The sequence below is a fragment of the Benincasa hispida genome, chromosome 4 (assembly GCF_027475165.1).
Source record: "Benincasa hispida cultivar pf3 chromosome 4, pf3_genome.v1.1, whole genome shotgun sequence".
NCBI classification, from domain to species: domain Eukaryota; kingdom Viridiplantae; phylum Streptophyta; class Magnoliopsida; order Cucurbitales; family Cucurbitaceae; genus Benincasa; species Benincasa hispida.
Window position 1 is genome coordinate 2,919,970 of NC_143481.1, and position 12,031 is coordinate 2,932,000.

The 12,031-nt window shown below is 27.6% G+C and overlaps 1 protein-coding gene across 1 annotated transcript; it reads left to right on the forward strand.

Annotated features, from left to right (window-relative positions):
- The first annotated feature begins 1,178 nt into the window (after positions 1–1,178).
- LOC120075054 (GDSL esterase/lipase EXL3-like) lies at positions 1,179–4,412 on the forward strand. The gene is made up of 5 exons (XM_039028209.2): positions 1,179–1,547; positions 1,649–1,779; positions 2,374–2,607; positions 2,682–2,937; positions 4,022–4,412. Exons 1-5 carry the CDS (start codon positions 1,247–1,249, stop codon positions 4,210–4,212), a joined length of 1,113 nt encoding a protein of 370 aa, XP_038884137.2. The 5' UTR covers positions 1,179–1,246; the 3' UTR covers positions 4,213–4,412.
- Positions 4,413–12,031: the final 7,619 nt, after the last annotated feature.

Below are 12,031 nucleotides of genomic sequence, written 5' to 3' on the forward strand. Positions count from 1 at the left end.
AAATCCAAGTGAAAAATGGGCAACGCTTAATCAGTTGGACAATAAACAAAAGTCCGAAGAAAAAATAGATTAAATTATATAAAATACTCAATAATTCTTTACTTGAAAAGTTTTATATATACTTCAACTTCATTTTTTTTCTCTCTTTTTTTTTTTTTTCAAATCAATGAAACAAATTTCGGTTAAAATCATGTTCGTAAACTAAAGTAAACTAAAGTAACATTTACGTACAAATTGATTTTGTGATGTTATAAAATGATAATATCCTTAGAGTTGAAAGAAGGTTAATAATAATCTTAATGTTCTATATGATATATTAATTAAAATTAAATGTAAACATTAAAGTGATATTTGTTGTAGTGTACTTTTTATTTTAATTTTTTTAAAAAATATTAAAATAAAATTTATTCAATTTGACAAATAAAGAACATGTATAAAAAAAATATAAGTAAATTTTAGGTTGCACCTATCTCTTTGCAACTCATGTAATTATCCAATTATAGTTGCATGAAAGTTTTTATTGTTTCTTTTTTAGAATATTTTGTGGGTAAATATCAATTTATACCACTAAACTTTGAGAATTGTATCAATTGTATCAATTTATACCCAGAACTTTCGGGTAGTATCAATTTAAACCCCAAAGTAATAGTAGTACTAATTTAAATCTTGAACTTTCATAAAAATATCAATTTAAACCTTCAACTTTCATATATATATATATATCAATCTAAACCATAAACTTTCTAAGTATATCCAAATAAAATATAATGGAGGGTTTAAATTGACACACTTATAAAAATTCAATGTTTGAATTGATACACTTATAAAAGTTCAGAGTTTAAATTGATACAACTATTAGTTTGAGATTTAAATTGACATATTTATGAAAATTCAAGGTTTAAATTAATAAAATGATTAGTTTAGAGTTTAAATCAATACAACCACTAAACTTTTGAGTCTAAATTGATATTGATTTTTTTTATTAGCGTGTGATGTATCAAATCATTCTTGACACGTGTCGTTATTTCTCTGTACAAAATAGAAGCAGTAGGGCCCACAAAAATCCCTTTTATGCCCTAATCAAAATCTGCCACGTATTAGTGCCACCAGCTCTTCACTGTCAGCATTAAATTTGAAGCACCAATGAATTACCAAAACCCACAAAAACCCTTCAACAAAGCTACAGATATAAATACCATCACAAAATTAATATAATGTCATACAAGACATAACATCAAACTTCACGATGCCTTTACTCCACCTGACAAAGCCTCCTCCTTCTCCTTCTTCTTCTTCACTGAAACTCAAGGTTTTTCAATGTCTACTACTTCTTTTGCTTCTCCAACCGGCTAGTGCTGTCGTAAAGATTCCTCCCGGTTACTCGGTTCCTGCCGTCTTCGTCTTCGGGGATTCGATTGTCGATACCGGCAACAACAACAATCTCATTACTCAAGCTAAGTGCAACTATCCACCTTACGGTCGGGATTTTCTTGGTGGACGCCCAACCGGTCGATTTTCCAACGGCAGGGTTCCCTCTGATATAGTAGGTATAAATTATACTAACTCCTTTTGAGTTTTCTTTTAATTGAATATAACGTTATAATATTGTGAGAGTATAGAGACTTAAACTTTTTTTCTTTTTTGTTAGTTGATGCACTAGGTATCAAAGCGTTATTGCCACCATATGCAGACCCAAATCTTAAACTTGAGGACCTAATCACCGGTGTCAACTTTGCTTCTGGTGGAGCTGGATTTGATCCTCTAACCTCTAAGATAGCCGTATATTACTAAAATCCTTCTCAATTTTTTATCTATCTAAAATCACTATATTTCTTTGATTTTTTAAAGTTACATATATTCACATAATTTGAAATGCTAGCTAGCATTTAATTAACACGTCTAGAAATTTAAAAGTGTAGTTGTTATTTAATAGATCATAGGTCACTATCGCGATAACTTTTATCAATTTAAACAACTGCTTAACTAATAGAGGACAACATTCAAATTTGTTTTATTAAATAAATATGGAGTTCTACCTCAAAACTAATTAGATAGAAAAGGAGTAACATGTATATTGTCTTATAAAGATCATTAGGCTCCTTGAATTATTCAACATGAGATCCTTAAGATCATGCTCTTCCAGCTTGTGCTTCTTACAATTCATCATTGTTGGATCAGATCCTAATTTTTGTTTTTTATTCTTTGTACCGATTGAATGCTTTTTTGGGCTTCATGAGCTTTTTGCACACACCATATTAAATAGCATGAAGTTTCAATTCAAAATTAATTAAGTATGAGAGAAGTAGTTCATCTATCTTAAAACCCGACCGTAAAATCCAACCTAATCAAATTGAACAAATTTTGAGTTTTCAGCCAGCAATATCACTTGATGCTCAATTAGCAATGTTTAGAGAATACAAAAGGAAGGTAGAAGGACTAGTAGGAGAAGAAAGAGCAAAATTCATAATAGACAATAGCCTTTTCTTGGTGGTGGCTGGAAGCAATGACATTGGCAACACATTTTATCTTGCACGAATAAGACAAGCTCAATACAACATCAATACTTACACTGATTTTATGGTCCAATCTGCTTCGGCTTTCGTTAAGGTAATACACCCTAAATTTAATAAACACTCATTCAAATTTACAAAATTTAGTCGTTGAACTTTTATGTTTCATAGGAATTATATACCGCGGGTGCACGTAGGATCGGGTTTTTTGGGACTCCGCCGCTCGGATGCTTGCCGTCGCAAAGAACTTTGGCAGGAGGGATTGAAAGGGCATGTGTGAATGAGTATAACAATGCTGCAAAGCTTTTCAATGGGAAATTGCATACCACTTTGGATTACCTTCAAACTATACTGCCTGATAGTAGAGTGGTTTACGTGGATATTTACAACCCTCTACTAGATGTCATCCAAAACTATGTTAAATATGGTATTTATTTCTCTCCCTCTTTCTACTTTTCTCTCACATGTTTCGGTGCATTTTGAGTTACATCTCATTCAATTGTTTAATTACAAGTTGTCATGTTACAAATTTTTCTTTAAAAAAATTTATATATTTTTTATATTTTTTTTCCTTGTTATTGAAGAGATGCATGAAAATGGATACAACATGGATTACACACAAATATTACTCTTTTTTTTTTTAAAGTTACAATATTATACTCTATACTTTTTATAAACGTTTTTTTAAACTATTTTTGGGAGTACAAATTATTTAAAATTTCAATTGAAATTTGGGATTCGAAACTGATTGTGACAATAATGATTCAATTTAAATTTTAGATCACTGCTATGCTGTTGATTTTCAAATCCCAAGTTTTATCTTGAATTCTAAAATATTTTTACATAAATTACCATACATTAATTTAATTTTAGGTATTTGAGTTTAACTCAAATTTTCATATTATTTTATAGGATGGTGGCTCGTTTATAGTAGAATCCCCATGGAATGAGGCAACAAATAGTCCTAAAAGATAGGAAGAGATATAATATCTATTTTATAAAAAAAAAATCTACAAAATCTAAAAGAAAATAAATGCATCTTCCCACCATTTTCATCTAATCAGTTTTTAAAAATAGGTTTAAAAAATCATTCAAATAATTTTACATTATTATTTTGAATAATTATATTGCATTTTAAATTAAAAGAATAATTTTTAAAAATCACATCATCTTTAAAACTATTTTTTCTAATTTTAAATATCATATAATTATTTTTTAAAAAATCAAATAAAAAATACATCAAGGACCATTTAAACCTATTTTTATAAATTTGGGGATTAAAAATATACCCTTTTAAAATTCATGGACCAAATGCACATATTTTTCAAAAAAATAGGACTAAAAAAGTAACTTTCCCTAATTTTATTTATTTATTTATTACCCCTCACTCAATTGTGGCTCATCAAAAACTTTTTTTTCTCACATGTTTAAATTTTTCTATCACGTGATCTAAAAAGATAGATGCAGTTTAAAATGCAGTTATTTGATATATTTTGATAATGATTTGTCAGGATTTGAAGTAGCAGACAAAGGGTGTTGTGGAAGTGGGACAATTGAGGTGACACTTCTTTGTAATAAATTTGTGAAGACCTGTCCTGATACCACAAAGTATGTGTTTTGGGATAGTTTCCATCCTTCACAGGCTACTTACAATTTGCTTGTTGCTCCAATCCTCCAAAGATATATTTCTAGCTTTCTATAGTTCATTTTATTCCTCAATTTTCAATTTTCCAAATTGTTAAAAAAAAAAAAAAAAAAAAAAACAGCTTTTCATTTTCCAAATTTCAACTCATTGATGTAACATTTCGCTTCAAAAGATGTCCAGAAATTAAGTTTATCTGAAAATAAAAAGTCTAAAAATAAGATTGCTGGAAATCAAGGATGACTATGTTTGGTTGTATATGAAAATGTTATCAAAATTTTATGGTAACAAATTAGTTTTGTATTTTATTTATAAAATTAATTATGCACATCTCTATAAAATTTTGATAGATTAATTGATTTAATTCAAAGATTTGAGCAAAATTAATTATTCAACTATCAAATAATAGTATTAGTTAAATTATTAATTACAGATATTTTTAAAATGAATAATTTATAATTAAAGTTACTTGATTACATAATTTGATGTATCAATTTGATGAATTTATATAAATATGATGTATTAATTAATAAAACGATCAAAATTAATTTTAAAAAAATAAATATATTTTGAATTAATCAATGATAAACTAATTATAGTTATTAAAAATTAATCTCATAAAATATTAATCATAATGATAATTAATTATCTACGTATATAATTTATTAATGAATTAATAGTATTAATTTATTGGTTTTTTATGGTTTATTGTATAATTTATTTATTTATGAATATGGAATAGTTAAATTCAAATATAATAATCTACAATTTAATATAAGTTTCTAAATTATAAACTTAATATTCATCTATTAATTAATTTTAATAAGATAAAATAAAAAAAATAAATTCATGTATTAAAAGGGAAGAGGGAGTGGACATCAAGAAAGTCACACTTTTGGATGGATATCATCTAGGCGTATAAGGAATGCATGAGATAGTTTATTCTCATGCCTAAAGATTCAAAACTTGTATCAAACAAGGACATGTGTATCCCTTACCCATTCTTACCCTTATTTCTATCCTAATTCATTCAATCTAAATGTCCCTGTATTTACCTCTAAATATTATTGGGTTAAATTACAAGGTTAGGGAGTTTGCGATAAAAAAAAATGACACTTTCAATTTTGAATATAAATATCTTTCTGATATATATTCTCGTAATTTTTAAAAAATATTCGACATATTAGATATAAAATTAAATTTTATATTTAAATTTATAGGACATTAAATTGAAACCTATAGAGATTTATGGTTTTTTAAATGTCAAATAGGTCAAAACAAGACACAAAATAATTGAAAATATGGTCTATTGAATATAAAATTGAAAGGACTTTAGTAATCATATTAGACAATTTTACTGAATATAAATACAGTATAAAAGTTCGGGGATATAACCAAATACTATTTAAGGCTCAATGACTAAATAGATAAAAGTCTAAAAAGTTGAAAATAAACATATGTGATTTATTCTATTTTATATGAATACTTTTTAATTAATAATTAATTATATCTATCTTATTGGAACTAGAATAGCAAATCACATATTTGTGTAATCTTTTTTACAAAGATATTGAATTAAATATATGGGGTGAGAGAATCGATCTCTAACCTTGAAGTTATAGTACAAACACTGTATCAATTGAATTATGCTCGGTGTAATTTTCACATAAATCAAGAGAAATTATTTTAATTATTTAAATATATTGAAATACATAAATATATATTTTTTTTTTTACTTCAAACGTTTGCTTTCACTATAATTATTAATGGAAAATACCTTTTTTTTAATAATTCAAAAGCAACTATAGTTGGTGTCGACCTAATTAGGTATAACTAAAGATGTTAAAAGTAAAACACTCATAATATCACACGTCCTTAAAGATGGTAGGGGTTTAAAATCTTTATCATTAAGTTTAAATTTGATATTCTTAAATGTCAATTTTTTCCCATAAAGAAGCATTTAATGAAGTGGCTTTATCAAATATTATACTCATTTATCAACTCTATTCATGCAAATACTTACTTAAAGCACTAAATGTCGATTAGCATTAAGTGAGAAATGTGGTTGATTTGGGTGAAGCCACTCCAATTGAATAAAAAACTTGGAAAATTCCACTTTCATTTTTTTTTAATTTTTCAATTTTTCATTTCCATTTAATTTTCAGTAAAATTATATACATATATTGTAAATTCAAATTTGAATTTGAATTTCAATAAATGAAAAAATAGTTTATTTATTTAAATAATTAATTAAACTTAATTAATTATTTAATAATTCAATATCAAATATTAAATTAGTCAAGCATCTAATTATACATGAATCCTATTCATGTAATTTAATATTTAAATCAATATTTAAATGTTTTAAACTCTCCAATTTTGTTCAATTTTCACAAAATTAACCATTTTAGTTGTATCAAATACAATTAATTAAAACCCTAATTGAATTTGAACACTTCAAATTCAAGACCCTAATTTCGAATTTGAACATTTCAAATCCACTCAATTCACTAATCCAAGATATAATTTTGTAAGCTAGTAGAGAGACCTTATGGACCTACAGATTATGAGCTCCAATAATTTGAGATTAATTGGCTAAACTCTTTAGATCAAATTAATCAATATTCGTCAACTACCAAGGCATACCATTATAGCTCGATAGTTGCACTCTCCTCATTGTAGATATACATATTTTTTTTTTTTTTTTTATCAATTTTAACCATAGTTAGTAAGTCGATCCTTCACAAGTTGTTCGTATTTACAGCTAGGTAAAAATTACCGTTTTACCCCTAAAAATACATCTTTCTCCTTAAACCCCATTGATCCTCTATTGAATAATTGATTTATAGTCCAATTAATACCATAACTCTCTCAATCATGAGAGGGTGGGACCCCGTTGTTCAAGACCATGAAACAACGCTTAAGAGAACAAGCCTATCTGCTAACCCTAAGTCGGGTAGGAGTTAATTCTATCTTGCAAAACTATATCCCCAGCTATCTATCCAGCCTTATCCCAAAATGTGAGGCATATTGAGCAGTTGTGTTGGACTATACTCACCTATACAGATCAAAAGATAATCATGAATAGACAGAAGTTCATATTTAGCTCATATCGAGTTACCCTAGGTCATTAAATTTTGAAATAGTCAATTTTAATAGTAAATGATTATTATAAAAGAAAAGTGACTATTTCAAGGTTCGATCTTATGCAAACTCATTGCATAGGATGTCCCAACTCTTATGTCTACACGTGAATGATTTTGAGACCAATCATTTATATCAGTATACAAATGGCCTGCATGAGGTACCTAATCTCATCCATATACTTATAGACCATTTTGGTTATATACTAAAATTTGATCCAATTTTATGTCACCACATAAAGTTAAAAGTTTCATATTATAGTTATGGATTCGTTTATTGGATTTTTATAACAGAATGCAATATCAATAATAATTTATTACATAAAATACTCAATAATACTTTTATTGTTAAATAGAACATGTTAACAATATTTACGAACTGCAAGTTTTAGGACATTCCCAACAATCTCCCACTATTGTCTATAGGCTTAATTTAATTTTTTTTTTTTTTTTAAAAAAACCAAATGGTTACCAAACAAGATCTTAGTTTTTATTTTTTATTATTGTTTTTTGTTTTTGAAAATTAAGTATATAGACATTACTTTCACCTCCAAATTTATTTCTTTGTTATCTACTTTTTACCAAATATTTTAAAAACCAAGCCAAATTTTAAAAATTAAAAAAAGTAGTTTTTAAAAACTTGTTTCTGTTTTTGGAATTTGGCTTAGAATTCAGCCATTGTACTTAATAAAGATACAAATCATTGTAAGCAATGGAAAAGAAATAAACTTAATTTAAAAAAATCCAAAACAAAAAACGAAATAATTATCAAACGATACAATAAATTTGTTTTTGTTTTTCGAATTTGTATTAAGGGATCAAAATTTTCTTTAGGAAATATCAAAACCCATGGTAAGAAGTGGTAGAAAACAAACATGTGTTTTTTTTAAAAGAAAAGTCAACTTTTTATCAAACAATGTCTAAATAATTTTTCAAACAACTTTTTTCGACATGTTTTTCCTTGTCCAGTTAAGTTATTTTCAAGAGTAAAGAATGTCAAGGATAAATAATTAAAGAGAGTTGCAACATGTCAAGTATGCCCTTTACCTCACCGTTCTTAAAATTAAATGGATCGACAAAAAAATAAAAAGTGCATCTTCTTTTATATTAGTGGTATTTATTGAGAATCTCACATTAGAAAAAAAGGAACTCACAATGTTTATAAGTTACTCCTCTCATAATCAATTGGTTTTGAGATAGAACCTCATATTATCTAACATGGTATCAGAGCCCATAAAGCCCAAACAGGTGATGTCGGTCCAATAAGAAGAAACAAGATTGGTGAACCCAAAAGAGACACCATTTTGAGAGGGTATGTTGACAATCTTTATAACATAGATGGGTTACTTCTCTCATAGCCAATTAGTTTTGAGATGGAATCCCATACTATCTAACATGATATCAGAGCCCATAAAGCCCAAACAGGTGATGTCGGTCCAATAAAAAGAAATTGTGATCCGATCAAGATTGGTGAACCCAAAAGAGACACCATCTTGAGGGGCATGTTGACAATCTTTATAACATAGATGAGTTACTCCTCTTATAGCCAAAGTTTTGAGATGGAACCCCATACTATCTAACAGTATTAACTATCCATTTTTCTAATCATGTCCTTATATTGACTTATAGACCTTTCATCTTACAATTATAAATCTTTATTTAAATATAAAATTTAAAAAAAATAATGTCAAAACATTATATATTAAATATATTTAAAATTTAGAATCAGACACTTAAAAAGTCCAAAGATTTTTTGTAAATCATTATAGAAAAAGAAAACGATGACTTGCAACTACTTTGATGTAATTTATACCCAACTGTATGCCAAATTGGAATTAATATATGCTTCATTTTAATGTATATTTAATTGGGTATCAATTATGGTTGCTAGTTGGCAGTTATACATTCATTTGCTTTACTTTTCTTGTTTCTAATTTAAATTATGTAAGGTTTTATAACAAAAAAAATAATCATATAAAGTTTGAAAAACTCTTTAGAATGAATCAATAATTCGTGTCCATTATTGCATCATTGGAAATTATAGATTATATATATATTTTTTAGATCAGACAATATATCACATGAGAATTTAAAACCTTGATCGAAATACATACTCTAATCAATCGATAGTTATACTTAGCAATTGACTATTTCTTTTCTTTTCTTTTCTTTTCTTTTCTTTCTTTTTTTTTTTTTGGGAAATATAGAAGTTCTAATGAATATGGTCATGTTTAATTACCATTTAAACAACATTGTATAATTATTTAGATTCCGTTTGTTAACCTTTTAGTTTTTTATTTTTAATTTTTTGAAAATTAAGCCCAAAAACATCCATTACATCCATAAATTTCTTGCTTATTTTTTTATATACTTCCTACTAATATTTTCGAAACTAAATCAAATTTTGAAAAAAAAAAATTTAAACATATTTTTGGAATTTGAAATTTGGCTAAAATTCAAGTCTTTTACTCAAAGAAAAAAAAAGAAAAAAGAAAAAGAAAGAAAAAGAAAGAAAGAAAGAAAGAAAGAAAATTATAGTAGAAAATTGTAAGAAAATAGACTTAATTTTCAAAAATCAAAAGCCAAAACCTCGTTTGGTAACCATTTCATGTTTGATTTTTTGTTTTTGAAAATTAAGACTATTTCCTCACCCTTTTTTTATAATGATTTGCATATTTCTTGAGTGCTGTGGTTAAATTTTTAACCAAATTCTAAAAACAAAAACAAGTTTTTAAAAGCTACTTCTTTTAATTTTCAAATTTTGGTTTAGTTTGTTAAACCATTGTTAAAAAGTAAATAAGGAAAAATTTTGAAAATGGAAGTAGTGTTGATGGGCTTAATTTTCAAAACCAAAAAACTAAAAACCAAATGGTTAACAAACGAGGCCAAACAATTATCAAACGAAGACTTAACTTTTGAAATTTTAGTTTATAAACACCACTTCTACCCTTTGATTCATTTATTTTGTTGGCTATATGTTTAGGAATGTTTTCGAAATGCAAACTAAGTATTATTATGGATGTTCATCTCACTTGTTGCACAAACAAGACTTTATTTTGAACTTGTGTTTTTTAGCCCAATTTAGACTAATTTTTTAGATTGGCCCATCTTGTAAGTCCTAGATTTTTTTTTTATGTGATATGAGGATGACCTAAAGGAAGGAGAGTGAAAAAAGAAGTAGAAAATCAGAGAGAAAGATAGTCGTTCGGTTTTTCAGCGACAACTTTCACAAAGTTGTCGATTATTGGAGTTTGAACCGTTGGATCGTGTTGAAATTTGGTCAGCCTATTCGGGACCTTGTTTTGAACTGTTGGATCGTTGTTTGAAGCTCTAATTTGTCTGTAATCGCTGCCGAACAAAATCTAGAAAACTGGGTGATTTTCGTTTTTTTATCTCTCAAGTGTTCATGTTTTATGTAAGTATTAGTGGATAGTGAACTTTTTATGATTGATTTGGGTTTTTTCCCCTCAATTTTATCATAATGAGAGAAGCTGACAAGAGTGAACTCCTCACAAGTTTTGTGCTTTTTATTCTTCACATCGAAGGGATTTTTCATGTACAATTCGTATGTGCTCTTTGCTTTTAGTCTTCTAGAATTTTATGGTTTATTGTTGTACATTGTTGGTTGATTGCTTGGTGATTATTTGGTGATTTATTTATGGTATTTTGGAGATAAATTATTTGGCTGATTGTTTTGGAGGAGATCCTATTGGGTTATTGTTATATTGTTTGGGTCATATCGATTGATATCAGAGCGGGTTTTAATTTAATCATTGTTATGAAGTCTACTAGTAATGGTAGAGGTAGTGCAACGATAAAATTGATATCAACCAATCATTCCATCTAGAGATAGATGATGGAAGATTTTTATATTGCAAAGATTTGTTTGATCCAATTGAAACAATCACAAAAGCAAATGGCACAATTTATAAACCTGCAAAACAAAGAAGATGGAAGAAAATGATTGGGAAAAGTTAAAGAGAAAAACTTTGGCGACTATTAGGCAGTGGTTTGATATTAGAATTTTCAACCATTTGCCTAATGAGTCCGACCTATATGAGTTGTGGAAGAAATTTGAAGGTCTTTATGAAAGGAAGACTGCACTTAACAAATCTTCTTTAATCAAGGAACTTGTTAATTTGAAATTGAAAGGCCGAAAGTCTATTTTTAAGCATTTGAGTGACTTTCAGGATACTATTAATAAGCTGACTATTATAAATATTGATTTTGATGATGAATTGCAGGTTTTATTCTTGTTGAGTTATTTTCCGAACAGTTGGGAAACTTTTGTTGTGACTATTACTAACTCTGCTCCAGAAGGTGTTTTGTCTTTGGATGTTATCAAACAAAGCATGTTCAATGAAGAAATGAGAAGAAATGAGATGAGAGTTGATAATGTTGGGGTTGTGCTTTAAAGTCTCGTATCCTGTAGTTTGTAAACAGTTTGTACAAACACTTGTGTTGAATAATATATGATATTTACTTACATTTTGTTTTATGCTCAGTTGCATGTTTTATTTTCTTTACCACAAACCAATAAACATAAAATCCTTGGTTATTTGTATGTAACTTAAGCATGTATGTAGTGACATATAAGTGGATCATGTCTTGAGTGATAACCAAAATGGTCCGTAGTATATGGATATCGAAGGGAAACCTTATCCTGGTAACGCTGCAGATGCGGGCCGCTTTGTGGAATGGTCACAAATGTTGTGACTTGTCACAGATGGTCTGAT

Coding starts and splice junctions, on each gene's coding strand:
- LOC120075054 (XM_039028209.2), top strand. CDS start 1,247: ATGCCTTTACTCCACCTGACAAAGCCTCCTCCTTCTCCTTCTTCTTCT. Junction 1,780..2,373: donor CTCTAACCTCTAAGATAGCC/GTATATTACTAA, acceptor TTGAGTTTTCAG/CCAGCAATATCACTTGATGC. Junction 2,938..4,021: donor CCAAAACTATGTTAAATATG/GTATTTATTTCT, acceptor ATGATTTGTCAG/GATTTGAAGTAGCAGACAAA.